The 17,406-nt window shown below is 32.4% G+C and overlaps 1 protein-coding gene across 2 annotated transcripts; it reads right to left on the bottom strand.

The window, feature by feature from the left end:
* Positions 1–1,071: 1,071 nt before the first annotated feature.
* Positions 1,072–16,297, bottom strand: LOC148272216 (membrane-bound alkaline phosphatase-like). 2 transcript variants are annotated; one of them, XM_088240345.1, is made up of 7 exons: positions 16,038–16,137; positions 10,477–10,781; positions 7,941–8,133; positions 5,960–6,132; positions 5,560–5,893; positions 4,103–4,417; positions 1,072–1,340 (listed from the first exon to the last, which is right to left on the bottom strand). In XM_088240345.1, exons 1-7 carry the CDS (start codon positions 16,102–16,104, stop codon positions 1,135–1,137), a joined length of 1,593 nt encoding a protein of 530 aa, XP_088096471.1. In that variant the 5' UTR covers positions 16,105–16,137; the 3' UTR covers positions 1,072–1,134. The 2 variants fall into 2 exon arrangements, with proteins under 2 accessions (XP_088096471.1, XP_088096472.1); XM_088240346.1 differs by lacking the exons at positions 5,560–5,893; positions 5,960–6,132 and having other exon boundaries at positions 16,038–16,297.
* Between the last annotated feature and the right edge of the window lie 1,109 nt (positions 16,298–17,406).

Below are 17,406 nucleotides of genomic sequence, written 5' to 3' on the forward strand. Positions count from 1 at the left end.
GGTAAGGACGGAGAATTCAAAATTACATGAGAGTGAATTAAATTAAATTATTTTGTCTTAAGGATCAGATGTTCGATCAGATGAAGGATCAGATGTTGTCTTAAGGAACAGACGTCACGAAAGCGATCAAACCGGTCATTTGATATTCCAAATTTTTGTAATGAAGTATCACTCGTCTTTAATTTCTATCATTATATTATATTTTGGATTTTATAAAATATTTGTGGTGATGTATATTTCTGTTTTGAATTATTATTCGTCTCAACTCACGGGACTTTGGTCTCATAGAGTTGAGACTTATGTGTCCAAAAATCTAAATATATTAATTTAATATGCCATGTAAACTTATACCATAAATTCCTGATCTTTCTTTCTCGCTTTTTCTAATTTATCTTCCAAATATTTGTATTTTGTATTTATTATTAAGTATTATTGGACGGTAATTATTTGATCAAAGTATTTTAAAAGATTTATATCACTCGTTTATCGAATTTTATGAGAAGTAAATAATATAAATAATAATAATCATAGTTTATTTGCAAAAATAACAATTACTTTATCTATTACATACACACTTAGGTAATAGATTTCTCTGAATCGTGTCTAGTCTGCCTAACTAGGTACAACCTGTTTTAAGGCAGATATTTTTATACAAAAATAAACATTTTCATTACTACTTACTAGTTAATTTACTATACAGTTTTACAATATTAATTTATTATTTAAGAATGTATTTTGAGTAAATTTTCCGATTTTTATCGACCTAAACCCAGTAACAATTTTTTTACAAACTTATTAAATTGAATCCGGGTCATGGTTTTGCAATATTTGGGTAACACATTGAATATTTTGGGGCCCAGAAACCTGAAATTTCTTTGCCCAAATTCAGGGTTTGTGACAGACCCACGATACATCCTCTAGTTTGACTTCTGGTAGTGTGGGAGTGTTCCTTTTGGGATTTGGTGGAACAATTTACTTTCACAAACATTATTCTAAAAGTATATGATTGCCTTATATCTAATAATTATATCCTTCCAACGCCAATGTAAATCAACAGAATGAAACAAAATAACAAATTAATATTTTAATATTACCAAGCCTTAATATTTATTTTATACATTTTTTATTTGAACACTAGGGAAATAATTTATTAAACCAGCAGGGACTGAGATCATTGTCAAAACATGTTGCATAGGTGATCAGGTGTGGTATCGAGGACTGCTCGTAGACTCCAGTGAACAGATGTTGCCACGGTCCATAAGCAAATACTCCCACGTCATCACCACCGTGAGTTTCAAAATCCAGAGGAATCAAACCCGGAGACAAGAATTTCAAATCACCTATAAAAAAAAATATGACAACTTTACTTTGGACAAAAGCTATGAATTGTATTACGAAGAATCACAGTTTCTTCATTATATAAAATATTTATGGAACCTCAAATTGTGATCACTTAGGCCTGGTGTAAAATAAGGCATGGCATGGCTCAAGGCAAGGATTTCACATATAACATACTGGTGGTTCAACTAAAGCTGGCGCGTTCAGAAAACTCACACTAACGCATTTAAAATCTACAAGATGTTGATTTAAAAAAATGTTGTATTTAATTTTAACCAAATGTGCTATCTTTTTTTAAATTCGTTGTTGGATTACAGAGTTGTGCATATGAAAAAAATATACAATTGGTTAAGAAAATGTAATATTAATTTAACAAAATACTTTGTTTTATTACAATATTTGAGTTTGTCCAAATGTTTGTAGACAAAAGACTGGATTTCACCCCCTCGGGAGTCATTAAGATAAACAAATTACAACAGGGATGGAGAATACCTTAAATAAGGGAATATGGAAGTCTAGGCATTTACAGGGCTTATGACCTGTCATTGGCTGGTTTAAGTGGCCACTTTACACACTGTGTAACATTCACCATTTTGCCTATGTTAGATCATCCTAGTATGTGAAATAATTCAGTCAGATTAATCTCTTCACAACATTAAAGGTTTCAGCTCTTTAACTTCACTAAAATCAACAAATGGAAGAATTGAAGAAATATGGATAATCTGACATAGGCAAAATGGTGAATGTTACACAGTGTGTAAAGTGGCCACTTAAACCAACCAATGACAGGTCGTTCGATTTCCATTTTTCCAGCACAAGTTATTTACGACTTTAAAGAAATGGTCTAAGAATTTTAACATTTGAGTAAATTATAAAAACTTAAGTATTTCTATTAAAAAAAACACTTTTGTCTCCAAAAATGTAACATCAAGTGAAAAATATTTTATATAAGAACCCAAAACTTTGATATAACTTGATTTATTTTATATGATACTAGCGGACCCGACAGACGTTGTCCTGCCCGAACGTCGGCTTGCCTGCTATTTATTACCTTGGAAAAAGACTTTTCATTGATAAGTAGGTACCTTAGTACTTTTTTGTGATTAAATTCCAAAATGAATTCAAGTAGGTACCTAGGTACTTGTTTATGGTTGAATTCCAAAACATAAAATAATCAATTTTTTAAATATGGCATTCTTTTTGCAAACGTCAAACTCCGGTCTTCTCACCAACACAGGGGTGTACTTATGTTGGATTACGATTTTTTAAAATGTATTGAATTTAATATTATGTAAGTATTATCAAAAACCCAGTAAAAATAAATAAATCGGTAGAAACTATAAGAAATTTAAGAAAAGAATCTGATTGAGATCCACAAAAAACAAATGCTGTTTGTAAACATTCAAAAACAAACTTTTTTATGCACAAAGAAACAACATAAGGAACTAAAATGGTTATCTGTAAGAAGGAGACTTAAATTTAATATGTTGATATTTATACATAAATTTTTTCACGATAAATTACCAAAATATTTTAAGGATAAAGTTGTCTTAAACAAAAATTGTCATGAATATGCTACTAGACAAAAGGATAAAATAAGACTACCGTTATTGAAAAGAGCTGAGTCGCAAAATTGTTTGATGTATAAGGGTTTAAAAATGTATGACGAGATGCCTGAATGTATGAAGAATGAAAAGTGTCTGAAAGAATTCAAAAATAAATGTATAAGTTACTGTAAGGAAATGTAAATATATATAGATGATGTAAATGTACATAATAGTTTATATTAGTTTTAATATAAGCTAACTTAAGAAATAAATAAAAAAAGTAAAAAAAAATATATAATTCCATTTTTTTGTAAATGCATTCTCCTCGGTTGTAACCCTGGTATATCGATGAATAAAACATTTATGCTTCTTACTTCTTTTTTACATAGTGGTTTAATGTAATATTTTGTAATTATATTTTTTGGTAATATGTATTTATTTGGGTGAATAATTAAATAAATAACTATAACTTATAAAAATTGTATATAAAGTACCAACTTTGTAGTTATTCACAATAATAAAAAATAAAAAAAAACATTTATAAAGTAAACAAATAACAGCTTTGTTTTTAACCACTCATTTTTTATTTTTTTCACCTACGGTTTCAAAGCTACACACGCTTCTTTATCAAGGTATACTTAAAATATGAATTCTATCCTATTTTATTTTTACACTGATAACAAAATATTACATTATTGATAAAAAAATATTTCCATATAACAACAGAGATGAATAACATTTAAGAGAAGGTAATATAGAAGTCCAGGCATCTACAGGGCTTATGACCTGTCAATGGCTGGTTTAAGTGGCCACTTTACACACTGTCTAACATTCTTCTGAACTGGACTTCTATATTACCTTATCTTAAATGTTCTTCATCTCTGTTGTAATATGTTAATATAAACAGCTCCCCAGGGAGTTGAATCCAGTCCTTGTCTACAAAAATTTGGACAAACTCAAAATATTGTTGAAAAATATTTCCTTTAGTCCACTCCTGTCTAGTTTTAAAGATCGTATCCATCTCATTCCACGCTTCCCATCATTGAAAGAACAACACGACAAAAACACTTGACTTATTAGCTCCATCATATGTATTAATAATGAAATATTTAGTTATCACTGTAAAAATAAAGGTGGGTATAATTCTTAAGTACCTTGATAAAGAAGCATGTGAAGTGTAAATTGTTGTTTATATTTATTTTAATGTATGTACATGCCTGTATTCTCCTTTGCAACGTCGACTCGACTGCCATTTACTTCTTTCCTATAACCAGGTCCATTGGCATAACTCAGTGTCATGTACCGCAGTCCATCTGTTGCCTGTTGGGTGTCTACGAATCCTGTTATTGGATTCCCTCTACTTGGGTATCCACTCAAAGACATGGTGTGTGCATGATCAGAAGTCACCACAATCAACGTTTCTTCGAGATCTACCATAGATACGGCTTTTTCGATTCCTTTGGAAAACTCGACAGTTTCGTCCAAGGCAAATTTTGCTCTAGACTCGTGGTGGGCATGATCAATTCTACCTCCTAAAAGTACAAAAACAATAGAAAATCGTTCAAACATATTAGAAATATATTTGGTATCTTCAACGTCAATACTTTTTATGTCACATTGTCCGCATAAAAAAAACATTAATTAATGAGACAACTATTCTCGGCAAACCGATCCTTCATTGCATAAAAATTATTGAATCTAAATTTGTTGCAACAGAGTGGGAAACATTTTTAGACGGAAAAATGGAAGTTTAGGCATTTACATGGCTTATGACCTATCATTGGCTGGTTTAAGTGGCTACTTTACACACTGTGCAACATTCACCATTCTGCCTATATTTAATCTTTTTTTACCCCAACTCTTTCATCTGTTGACTTTTGTAAAGTAAAAGAGTTGAATTAACTAATGAGTAAAAGAAGAAGTATGAAAATTGGAAAAAAATTCAGGCGATGCCTAGTAGGTAAATTGGTTCAGACGGATGAATCTCACCCACATGATAAAGGTTTCAGCTCTTTTACTTCACAAAAGTCAACAGATGGAAGAGTGGATGTTTAAACATAAGCAGAATGGTGAATTTTACACAGTGTGTTAAGTGGTCACTTGAGCCCTGTAAATGCCTGGACTTCCATATTTCATTCTCAAAAATGTTTTCCTCTCTTTTGCAACAAATATCGATGTAAGAAAATCCAGCCAGTCTGCAAACATTTGGACATACTCAAAACATTGATAAAAATTAAGCATGGTATTTAATCAAAAATTAAATTTTAATTTATTTCAACAGAGAGGGAAAACATTTTTGAGAAGGGAATATGGAAGTCTAGGCATTTACAGGGCTTATGACCTGTCATTGGCTGGTTTAAGTGACCACTTTACACATTGTGTAACATTCACCATTCTGTCAACAGATGGCAGAGTTGATGAAATGTGGATGTTCAAACATAGGCAGAATGGTGAATGTTACACAGTGTGTAAAGTGGCCATTTAAACCAGCCAATGACAGTTCATAGGCCTGTAAATGCCTAGACTTGCATATTCCCTTCTCAAAAATGTTTTCCTTCTCTGTTGAAATAAATGTAAATATGAATAACTCCCTAGGGAGGAAATCCAGCCAGTCTGCAAGCATTTGGACATACTCAAACACTGTTGAAAAATTAAATTGCCTATTTTAACAAACCTTCTGCAAATAAGAAAAATCCTTTGGGATCCTTGGAAAGGACCCTTATGGCAGCTTCAACTAAGTCTTCAAAGGCTGGTTCCATATCATCATTAACATCCAAATGATATTTACAGTGATCTGATTCAAATAGTCCCATTAAATATTCCGTATCTTCATCTACGTTCAAAAGTTGGGTTTTGTCCCAAACATATTCATATTGCTTGTTCTCTCTTGACTTTTTGCTTTGCCACTCTTGAATTAAGTTTCTCTTGTCCTGGCGCTTTCCTTTAAATCCTTCGACATCGAGAGTCGTATTTGGCAACATTTCTCTTCTACCACCTCCCAAAATAACCTGCATAACAACAAAAATAGTCAGAAAACATTTAACCTGTGATTTGTATATTATAAGATCGATTACCTTCAGATCTTGGCCAGGATCTCCGTAGATAAGCTGGTGCGCGATATCTCTGCAAAGTGTTGGATCATGGCCAGCAGCTAATATATCAGCATCACTCTCCCAGTCACGATCAGCAGTGTGGGCATATGCTCCAGCGGGTGAGGCGTGAGTAATTCTGGTGGTGGTCAAAACTCCTGTTGATCAAATTTTAATTTTACTTGGATGACAAGGCAAAAGGTGAAATTTCCAGAGTGGTACATAAAATAAATACCCCAAATAAAAACGTCCAAGTGAAATTCAGTCAATATTGTCAGAGATAATAAAGAACTATTACTAGTTAATATTATCACTAAGTGGATCGAATTCAAAATTCCGATCATTGTAATTCGGTTCCTACACATTCTGTTTATTTTTTTCTTTATTAGGGCCTTCTACCAAAATATGATCACATCGGCCAAAAACAAGTTACATTGATTTACAATAAACATGAGAACAACACAAACAGAAAGGAATAACAATATAGATACAAACAATACACAACAAAAATATATGGACAAGAATAACATCAAATAATAATTGTAATAATTACACAATCACGGTCTGTTATCACATTATGTTTAACTCTTGTGTGGCTGTGATGTCACACTAGTCGACATATGACACAAGACTTGAAATATCTCTCTTATTTTTTTAAATGATGAATTCTTATTTTTTGTAATCTTCAAATGGACATTTTCACACCCGATTTGGAAAAAAAATTGTTTAACTATGCCAAATGTTAAAACAAAAAATATTTATCCTTGCTACGCGAAAAATGAATGTCCGCTAATTCAGCAACACATCTTTACAGATACTTTATACAAGAGAGAGCACGAAGATATAAATCATTATAAGACAGAGAAGCTGTTCTGCGGCGGGTGTTGTCTAAAACTGATTCAGTCTTCAGTCGGTTGATGACAGTGACGGGGAACGCACGCGCGTAACATGAGCGGTGTATTTGTGTTTTTATTTTATTTTCCATAACAGGGTTATATTATATGTTTTTTCGCATAAATTATGGAAAAGGAATTAATGAACAGTATGTCCATTTGTTTTTTTTTCAAATGTCTGAACTTTAGAATATTCCGTCTTACTAGTGGTAACACGATGTTACATCACCGCGCGTAAAGGGATTATTTACCACAGTCTTTTAAGAGTTAATGGATTATCAAATGCAATATTTGAAGTAGTGAATTTAAATAAGTGGCTCGAAATGTCTTTGAGGGCAGTAGGGGCATCAAAATTAATATTTGGCAAACATCCAAATGAGTCAAATTGTATTGAGAATAAAATTGACGTTAACGTCATCGATATATCGAAAATTTAAAAAACCCAGAAAAACTCGAAGTGCACGTTAATGGCTGTAAAAATAAAGAAATTATTTATATCACGTGATTCTTGAAATTAGCTAACTATTTTTAATTTTCCACTAAAGGCCAAAATAGATATTCCGTAGGTAGTCGTACAGTGAGGAATAATATAATCAAATAAAGTATGATTATTATTACTACGTCATCGTTTTTGCACTTTATTTTTTTTTTTTCTTCTTTTTCCACATTGGGTCCTAAGTAGAGCATGTGGACATAACTTTGCCTACGGGAGACCCTTGAGCTAGCCAGCACTCTCGCCTCCTTCCACGTCAATCTCGCGTGCCTTAGTTTAGCTTAATAAAGCCGAAAGTTCATCATCGTCTTCCAGAACCGCAGGAGCCAGTATGTGTGAATAAGAGGTAACTCGGACTAAGAATCTTCTGCGGCATCTGCCACACGCTCAAAACGCTTGTTGTAGACGGCTGCTGCATCCATTCTCGGCCTTCAATGTTAGTTACATAGTCAACCTTATGGCTAATATTTTTCTCAAGGATTTACTCTCAAAACTCAGAAGTTTGGTGTTTTGAGTTTTAGTAGGTGCCAAAATTCGCTCATTAAAATTAGTGTTAAATACATATAATTAAAAAACTCACCAGCGCTTCTTCCATTGTCAATAAACAGCTTGGCCAAAGAGTGTACGTGAGTGGAGTTGTCTTGCATCATGTTGCAGTCAAACCTCTGAACTTTAGCTGTTACTCCAATAGTGCCTGAGTTGGCCTTGACCCCACCGAGGTAAGCTGTGGCGCTGCATGCAGAATCTGCTACTTGGTGATTGACGCAATACGTCTGCAAATTAATTTTAGCAAACTAACAATCCATCACGTGGGACAAAGCAGATCGGATAGAATTCCACTTTACTTTGTATTTGCTACAGACCACAAAAAGGCGGACTGTAATGGAAAATATGTTCTTCCTAGATACATATTTTCATATGATTCAGATAATTTCTGTTCACAATGATGTCACATATAGTCATACTTTCATTCCTTTCATAAACCATGATAAGGCATGATTGGTGAGCATTTAACGTGAATTCCGATATAAATTCATTTTTAGTGCTTTAAAAATCTAACATTACAGACATTTATCGTAAAGTTTGTAAAGCGTAAAGTGAAAAAATAACTGGACCTTTCCAGGCTTAAGGGGAGTATCAAAGATCTCCCAGGTAGCATATTTTTTAATCATCATAATCATATTTTTTTGTATAATCCTGCCCCATAATGTATCAAAATTATTTAAATATTTTTTGCCGAATCATTTTTAAAATAATTTGCGTTTTTCTTTGCTTTTCCACCGTGCAAACAGCAAACAGTACAATTAATCGCTTTACAGTTTAATCATATTTAATACGTAGATCAATTGCACGTGTTTTTTGCTGTTTGTGCAGAGTTCGTGCCTGATTTCGTGCTTTACATTTTACATGCATTACCTCTCCCAATTCCCGCAATACATCCACGTTATCCGCACCTGATGACGTATTGAGCACTGTATAAGCACTCCAACTGTAGGATATCTCAATTATTTGTTACACATGAAGGTAACTTGAGTTTTTAGATTCACGCGCATTTCTTCATACCTTTTAAAAATATATTTCCTGTCGACTTTACCGGGAGTCGAAGCTGAAACCTCAATCTAAACTGAAATATGGTTTTTATATTTTTAAGCTCAAAACATATATACTTCACATGCAACTACTATAGGGAACATGAAATAAAATGACATAAACAGACTACGAAGATAGCAAAATAAAATATTTAAGTTAACACATGACCTGTTTTAAGCAGCAACTAAAAAAACTCTTTAAACAAACTAAAAAAATTATTGCAACTGAACTTTTTCGACTAGAATTCTTAATTTTTTTAAATAAATTAGCCACTGATATGTAGATGATTTTTTTTGTAAACATAGACACAATACTAGTATATTAGAACAATATCATATACAACTTTCTAAAACGAGACAAGGACAGTCGAGATATACTTGTAATAAACTACCAGACATAACTAAACAAACGACTTGGACAATATTTACAAAAGATGTTAAAATATTTTCATCAACAATAGAAAAATATCTTAGTTTACATGTAAATCAATTTTAATTTAAAAAAAAAGCATTTTAGGCAAACGTACCAACTCTGCACCATGGTGCGAATTTATCTCTTGATTTCATTTTTTTAGATTTTTTGCCTGGGAGTTTTCGATCCCCAGAAGAGTGTTTATGACTTTCAGGTAAAAAATATGAAAAGCAGTATAGTGTAATAATAATGATGATGAAATAAGTGTTAAAACTATACTAATTAATAAATCAAAAATTGAAAAACAAAACTAAGATATTAAAGTTAGTGACGGATAATAAATAGATACGGTATTCCTATACTAGCTACATCTATGATATAGCGAGTAGCCCTTAACAAGTTGAAAAAAAAATGAGATAGCAAATCATAATACACATGTAATCAATTGTAAGAAAGAGATATACATGTTTTCTTAGTTCATGTGTATTTCTAAGTAACTCGTTACCACAAAAACGACACCAGCTGTCAGCTGTCGAAGTTTTGAAAAATGTGCATAAAAATAAACCGACGTGTTCGGACCAACTCTCAACTAAATACATAAATACTTACTCGTCCTTCCCATTTCCTAGCGCACTCCACGCAACAATAGTTGTACGTGTGTATTCTAACATCAAATAAGTTAAGTGTTTCCAACAAATCATTCAACATGCGAACTGTGCCGGCGTCCATCTAAACAACCTCTCCATACAATCTGTGCCAGCGTCTCACGACCGCCGGCTTCACCAGTAGGGTTCCATCGCACGGCAAGCCTCATCATCAACAGCTTAGTGGAGTTGCGCAACCTTTTTTCCTCAACTATACAGTCCACTATCTAAATTTTCCTTCTTCTAGGACGAGGTATTCTTCACACCTCATCCATTCCTCAAAAACCTCCCTTTTCCGTAAATTTTTATTGTATATATACCACTGGATGCCGTACTAACCACCAGTTTTGTGTTCCACTCGAGAATGACAGAAAAATGTTCAAATGCCTGTTAGTCAAATTTATCTCTAATCACCTTTCCTCTTAAGGGTATATATAACATATATATTTGATTATACATCATTGGGTATACCTTTGATAGTCCAGTAACAGGGAACTTCTCAAAACTCAGTTGTGTTTCTTCTCCCGTCTTCCCTTTCAGTTGCCCCATGTAGGTCCTCGCTGCAGCCAGGGTAGGTATGGACATCCCGTCTCCGAGGAATAAGATGACGTTCTTGGCTCTGTTGGTGTTCGGCTTCTGTTTGATGAGCATCTTCACTCTGTCTCTTCCCAACTTCTGCCAATACTCTGCGGTTTCTTCTTCTTGATTTTTTTTTAAGAACTTGGTACGAAAAGGATCATCTTTGAATCGTGGATGCATCCAAGTGTCATCTTTATCTACGATTCAAAATACAACATTTCGCAACCATTTATCTTTTTTATTCCATGAAATACGAAAAACACATAAAGTACATATTTTTAAAAATTAACACGTTCATTACAAGACACCTGCCCATTACATACATCTACAGGTAAACGTCGTTTTACGCTGGGGTTCCGTTCCGCGTAAAAAAAATCGGAGTAAAATAAACACAAAAATAATGAAAGAACAATTTAACATATAAAGTTTATATTTGAAGCACTAACTTTGTGGTTATTCATTATAATAAAATAAATAAAACAACTTTGTTTTTAACCACTAATTTTTATTTTTCTCCGACCGGTTTCAAAGCAAACAAGCTTCAAGGAGAATGAAATATTTTTAAGCACAACACCACTTATCAAACGTATCAAATTATGGCGCCGTTTTGTGGATGATGTTTTTTGTTTATTTACAGGGTCGGATCGAAAACTTCAGACATTTCTAAATTTCCTAAATTCATTACGTAAATAAATAAAATTTACTTTAGAAATAGAAAAAGATAAAACATTAAACTTTCTTGACTTGTCTTTAACAATAAAAAAAAATTGATTTCGATATATACCGTAAACCAACATATACAGACACAATTATTCATAATTCTTCAAATCATCCAATTGCCAATAAACAAAGTTGTTTTATTTATTTTATTACAATTTAATATGTTTATATAATACATGTTCTATATATATATTTAAAATAAATTATAAATGTATTTAATAAATACAGTTTCAATTCAAAAAAATAATAATCTCTTAATATAAAAATAACTCACCAGTTTGTCGGTACTAAATAAAATTATAACACTTTTTTAAAAAAATATCCAATTTCATTTGCTTTGATTGTTGCTTCCTTTCTTACAGAATCATAGAATCAACTACAAATATTTTAATAGTATTTTAATTTTAATAATAATAAAATAAAAAATATAATCATACTTTTATATTTTTCTTAAAAACAAAACGAAAACTAACTCGGAAACAATTTCACACCCCCAAAAGGCTGCTCGCGTACACAGTAATAGAATAAAACAACGTGTAAAAGTTTGTCTGCTATTAGAATCGCGACGCCTACTGTCGTCTGGTGTTGGCCGAACCGAGGAATCCCACGTTGGCGCCGGCACCAACTGGCGTAATTGTAAATCGGCGTAAATCGAACCGGCGCAAAACGACGTTTACCTGTATTTTGAAAAATGTACAAAAACTACCTAAAAATAAATTTAAAGGTATTATGGTCACTGGCAACACCAAATGCCAGGCAGTCTACCACGCCAATTTAGCATGCCACAAGTCGCTAGAAAACGGAAGCCGGCGAAGGTAGATTTTCTCCGTTCCGCGCTGGTACTAGACGTGGAAACGAACGTCAAAAAAGATTCTCGACAATTTCGTAAATTCAACTCATTTTATTGCAAAAGCTAAATTTATTCAATATTGTCTAGATTTATCATTATCATACTCCATCATCTGTTGTAATTAAATAAGTTCTCAAATTAGTACTAAAATCCAGGTAATTTATCTAAGTGAATCTTTGATTTTAACACACGCAACCTATACAACAAAACTCTTGGTAAGCTAAATTTAATATAATCATCTTTACACACAAATAACATGCACTGCAGTATATACATGTAATAAAAATAGTAAATATAAACTAACATAAATACGTGTAAATGCTTTTAACTCTGCATATTTTTTACCAGTCAGAAGATGCCCGTTAGAGGACGAAAGTGGTAATTGGTCAATTAAATTAGTTTAAGTGCACCGTGTATTTTTTTTTGCACCACAAGAGGCTAGACAGCCCAATTACTGTGGTGATTTACATGACATAACACCCAGGCTTGAGAAAAATCACTTTTTTTAAATATTTTTTTTGTTCTCACCGGGAATTGAACCCGGAACCTTCCGTGTGTAAGTCAAGCCTCTTGACCACTACACCACGGAGGCCCCCAATTTTAATTTATAATTTTGATTTTTAACTTATATAAAAATACAAATTATTACCATTACTATGGAATTTCATTGAGAATTGTAATATAAAGAAATAAATAATATAAATCGAATTTATTATTATTTTAACTACTACTACTACTACTACCATTACGCCATTTCTCCGTAGGGGTAGGCAGAGAGAATGGACCGCCACACACGTCTATCCTGGCATACAATCCTAGCCTCTTCCACATTCATACATCTTGTCATACATGCCCTTCGGTTCTGTCTGCTTTTCACATGACCAGACTTAAGATTTTGGTTTATCTGATCATGCCACGTCTTCCTTGGTCGTCCTCGTCTAACGTTGCCGTTCATTTTTGCCATATATACTTGTTTTACCATTCTCTCGTCGTCCATTCGTTCTACGTGACCAAACCATCTCAGAGACCCTTTCTTAATCTTATCAATTATACTTGTCTCAGATTTACACTCTCGCCTGATTTCATCATTCGTAACCCTGTCATACATTGATTTTCCACACATTCGTCTAAGAGATCGCATTTCAACCGCGTTCACTCGCTTTCATCTTTCCTCTGCCAGTTCCATGTTTCACTTCCATACATAAGTGTTGGGACTAAAACTCCATTGTGCACTGCCAGTTTAGCTTCGATTGACATATTTTTATTATAAATTACTGTGCTTAGTGCTCCGTTCATTTTTTTAATATAATTATATTATAATTCATACAGTTATTATGTTAAAATTCTTGGATCTAAGATGTCTATTTAAAGACTAACATTTACAAGGAATAAATTATATTTTTTTAAATAAATAACATAAAATTATTATTTTATTTTTTCTTAGACATTAGTATGAATGCACGTGTTTCAATGACATTATGTCCTTGGAAATCTCTAACAGGTAATTGGCACGTGTCAACCCGTGTAACTTGAAATCTTTGTAACCATGTGTCTGAATTTATTAACCATTGTGTTGTAATATTAGCACAATTTTTTAAACTTTTTTTTAAATCCATCGTATTCTTCCAGTAGCCATTATTTAAATTTGAAATTAAATGTGTATATTTAAATTTATTTCAACGGAGAGGGGAAACGTTTTTGAGAAGAGCAGCCAGTCTGCAAGCATTTGGACATACTCAAACATTGTTAAAATAGTCAATAGTAGTGCCAGTGTATATCCACACACTGGCCGTGCTTTTGTGAGATTTTTTCTGTTTATGTAAAAAAAATGTATTTGTTACTTACACACCTATTATAAAATGCAAAGAAAAAATTGTAAAAAAATATCTATATAAATAAATCAATTCTGACACCTCACCTCCGCGCTTCCCACTCACCGCACCTTCATACAGCAAAATACACTTAACATAGATTTTTTTTACTAGGAACTACAGGGAAATATCTTCTTTTTTTTTAATTTTGAAGTAATAAAGGTCTATGAAATACTCATAATTTTTTTTTAAATTTACTACTTATTAGTAGCAATATTTTGAGTTTGTCCAAATTTCTGTAGATAAGGACTGGATTCAACTCCCTGGGGAGCTGTCTATATTAACATATTACAACAGAGATGAAGAACATTTAAGAGAAGGTAATATAGAAGTCTAGGCATCTACAGGGCTTATGACCTGTCAATGACTGGTTTAAGTGGCCACTGTGTAACATTTACCATTTTGCCTATGTTTGAACATACACATTTCTTAAATTCTTTGTCTACTTGTAGACTTCGATATTACCTTCTCTTAAATGTTCTTCATCTCTGTTGTAATATGTTAACTTATTAGTAGCATAAAAAATATTTCTGAATTCCAACAAAATTCCTTGGCCAACAAATTTACTTGTTATATAGACATTTTTAAAACAACAATTATTCATTTTAAAACTTTCTTAAATGCACCGTTTAAAACTAATTATTAAAGTCGTAATAAAACTTTTTCATGCAATTTTTTCTCTGTTTTTGATGTGTATTATTATTATCTTATCTCTTTATGAAATTAATTTATCAAAAATTTTTGTGTTCCATATATTATATTATTATCTGATATATACTAACTGTTTATTATTTGTTTTTAACATTAATTTGTTAATACTATTTGTGTATACGCTCATATATATATATATATATATGTTTTTAATATTTTTTATTGTTTAAAATCTTTACAAGTTATTTACAATTTGCTTTTTAATTCTAATATTTGCACTGCAGCATGCTTTTTTTTGTTTCTACATGTATACAAAAAAAGTGTTGTTTATTTTCAAAATTAATACTTGCTATGTTTGTACTTACCTGTATTAATTTTTGTAAATGCCCCTTGGGCGTATTGTAAAATTTAATAAATATTTTTCCTTATGAATTGTATAAAAGGGCAATGCCCGTAAATAAATAAATCAACCAATGTTAGTGGTGTGGCAGATTTACGGTTTCGAATTTACGGAAGAGAACTAATGACGTCGCAGGCGGAGTTGGTAATAAAAAAATAGGAAACTTTGAACTTTCGAATCGGGTTGTGGTCCCGTGGCTAGTGTTGCGGACTCACGGATCAGAGGTCCGAGGTTTGAACCCCACTCTACCCCAAATTGATTCCCATTTTCAAATAGTCAGTTATTTACTTTGAAAATGGTCGAAAAATCTAAATATTTAGGTAAATGAAAAGAACGAAAATATTTCTATTTTCATTTCAACAGAGAGGGAAAATATTTTTGAGAAGGGAATATAGAAGTCTAGGCATTTACAGGGCTTATGACTTGCCATTGGCTGGTTTAAGTGGCCACTTTACACACTGTGTAACATTCACTAGTAAGTGATTTGGTTCAGCCGGATGAAGCTTACCCACGTGATAAAGGTTTCAGCTATTTTACTTCACAAAAGTCAACAGATGGAAGAGTTGAGGAAATGTGGATGTTCAAACATGGGCAGAATGGTGAATGTTACACAGTGTGTAAAGTGGTCACTTAAACCAGCCAATGGCAGGTCATAAGCCCTGTAAATGCCTAGACTTCCATACTCCCTTCTCAAAAAATTTTTCCCTCTGTTGAAATAAATTCAAATGTGAACAACTCCCTAGGGAAGAAATCGAGCCAGTCTGAAAGCATTTGGACATACTCAAACATTGTTGAAAATATTTCCTTTTAAAAAAAAAAAATCGTTGAGATGATACGATTCCTAAAAAATATAATTTCTGGCTTGGTTTAATGGTTTAAAAAAATCACTGATCTTTCTTATTCACTGTTTTTACAAAATTAAAGCCAAATGGGTTAATAAGGTTAAATTAACTTCACTTACAATCTTTCTGTAGAGCAAAAGTTGCAACGATACACAGAAACAGCGCGATGATCAGCACGTTCGCCATGGTATGGTTTTTCTTCGAGACTCCTTGCTTCTTTCGCATATCTTCCTTTTATGGTGACACAGGCCGAAGTCGATATCCGGATTAAACCGTTATACTTGAATAACTTCCCGTAATCTCGCATACAAACTGCTGTAATCCGAATAACAATTTAACCCAAAATAGCCATATCGCTCAGCGAGTGTAAAATCGAAGTAACCGCACATTTTTAATAACAATTTGATATGTAAGTAAAATATTGATATTTTTATTAGATCTTCCGGCTTTTCGTAGATCTCTTCGCGACTAAACAGTGTGGGATGAAGTTGGATTGGCATGGTTTAGCTCAAAGTTTTTGGTCTTTCGTTTTTTTAATATATTGTATACTATTATTGTTTTGCCCTTGTTTGTCTGTGCTAAATAGTTTTATGTTCTTTTTGTTCAGTTTCTTGCATTTTTGTTTCTTCATGTAACTGTTGTAATTGGCTTAGGCCGTATATATATCATAAATAAATATGCTGTATAATTTTTAGGATATTTTTTTAAATATAAATCTTGTAAAATTTTTAGGTTTAATTTTTTTTGTTTAAAAAAAAAAAATTAAGCCAAATTTGTTAGTATTATAAATTTTTGTAAAAGACAGATCTGCCGTTTATGTTAATAAAATTTAAAAAATACGAAAAGCATTTGATAAATAAAACATGGTGTAATCCTTACTCATATTATATAGCAACCGAAAATTAAGATAACAATGTTTGAGTATGTCCAAATGCTTGCAGACTGGCTGGATTTCCTCCCTAGGGAGTTGTTCATATTAAAATTTATTTCAACAGAGAGGGAAAACTGTGTATTCGGCCGGTTTCAAAGTGTTAATAATAAATATTTTATCACAATCAAATTAGCGTGTCACGAGAAAACTATAATTTAGGTATGTTGTTTGTAATATATGGTAAACAGAGCACAGCAATTGCAGTGTATCTCAATAATTTCTTAGATTTATGTAAAATCTTATACTTTGGTTCAGTCCAGGTACAGTAAAATATTGCACTACAAAAATAAATAAAAAAATACTGGATTCCAGTATATAGGAAGTTTATTTCAAAAAATGTCCTCAACTGGCCGGGATGCCCAAGTCAGTGGGGAATTAAATAAATTGACAAATATTCAATTCTCTATGAAGTTTAACAAGATTAACAGGTATTGAGCTCTTTCGGGAATCTTGAGACTGACTAATATTTAAATCTATAGGAAGTTACAAAGAGAGAAAGAGAAAAAACGTATCTAGATCAGTCCAAAATAAACGTATCATTAGCTATTGGCCATCAC

The sequence above is a fragment of the Micrasema longulum genome, unplaced genomic scaffold (genome assembly GCF_059751315.1).
Source record: "Micrasema longulum isolate JH-2025_06_02 unplaced genomic scaffold, ASM5975131v1 h1tg002433l, whole genome shotgun sequence".
Taxonomy (NCBI): domain Eukaryota; kingdom Metazoa; phylum Arthropoda; class Insecta; order Trichoptera; family Brachycentridae; genus Micrasema; species Micrasema longulum.

What these genes read in the sequence shown, in the direction of transcription:
- LOC148272216 (XM_088240345.1), bottom strand. Translation starts at nt 16,104, where the DNA reads ATGGCGAACGTGCTGATCATCGCGCTGTTTCTGTGTATCGTTGCAACT. An exon ending in TTTTGCTCTACAGAAAGATT is followed by an intron (nt 10,782 to 16,037) that starts GTAAGTGAAGTT and finishes TTTGAATCGTAG; the next exon opens with ATAAAGATGACACTTGGATG. An exon ending in CTGTTACTGGACTATCAAAG is followed by an intron (nt 8,134 to 10,476) that starts GTATACCCAATG and finishes ATTAATTTGCAG; the next exon opens with ACGTATTGCGTCAATCACCA.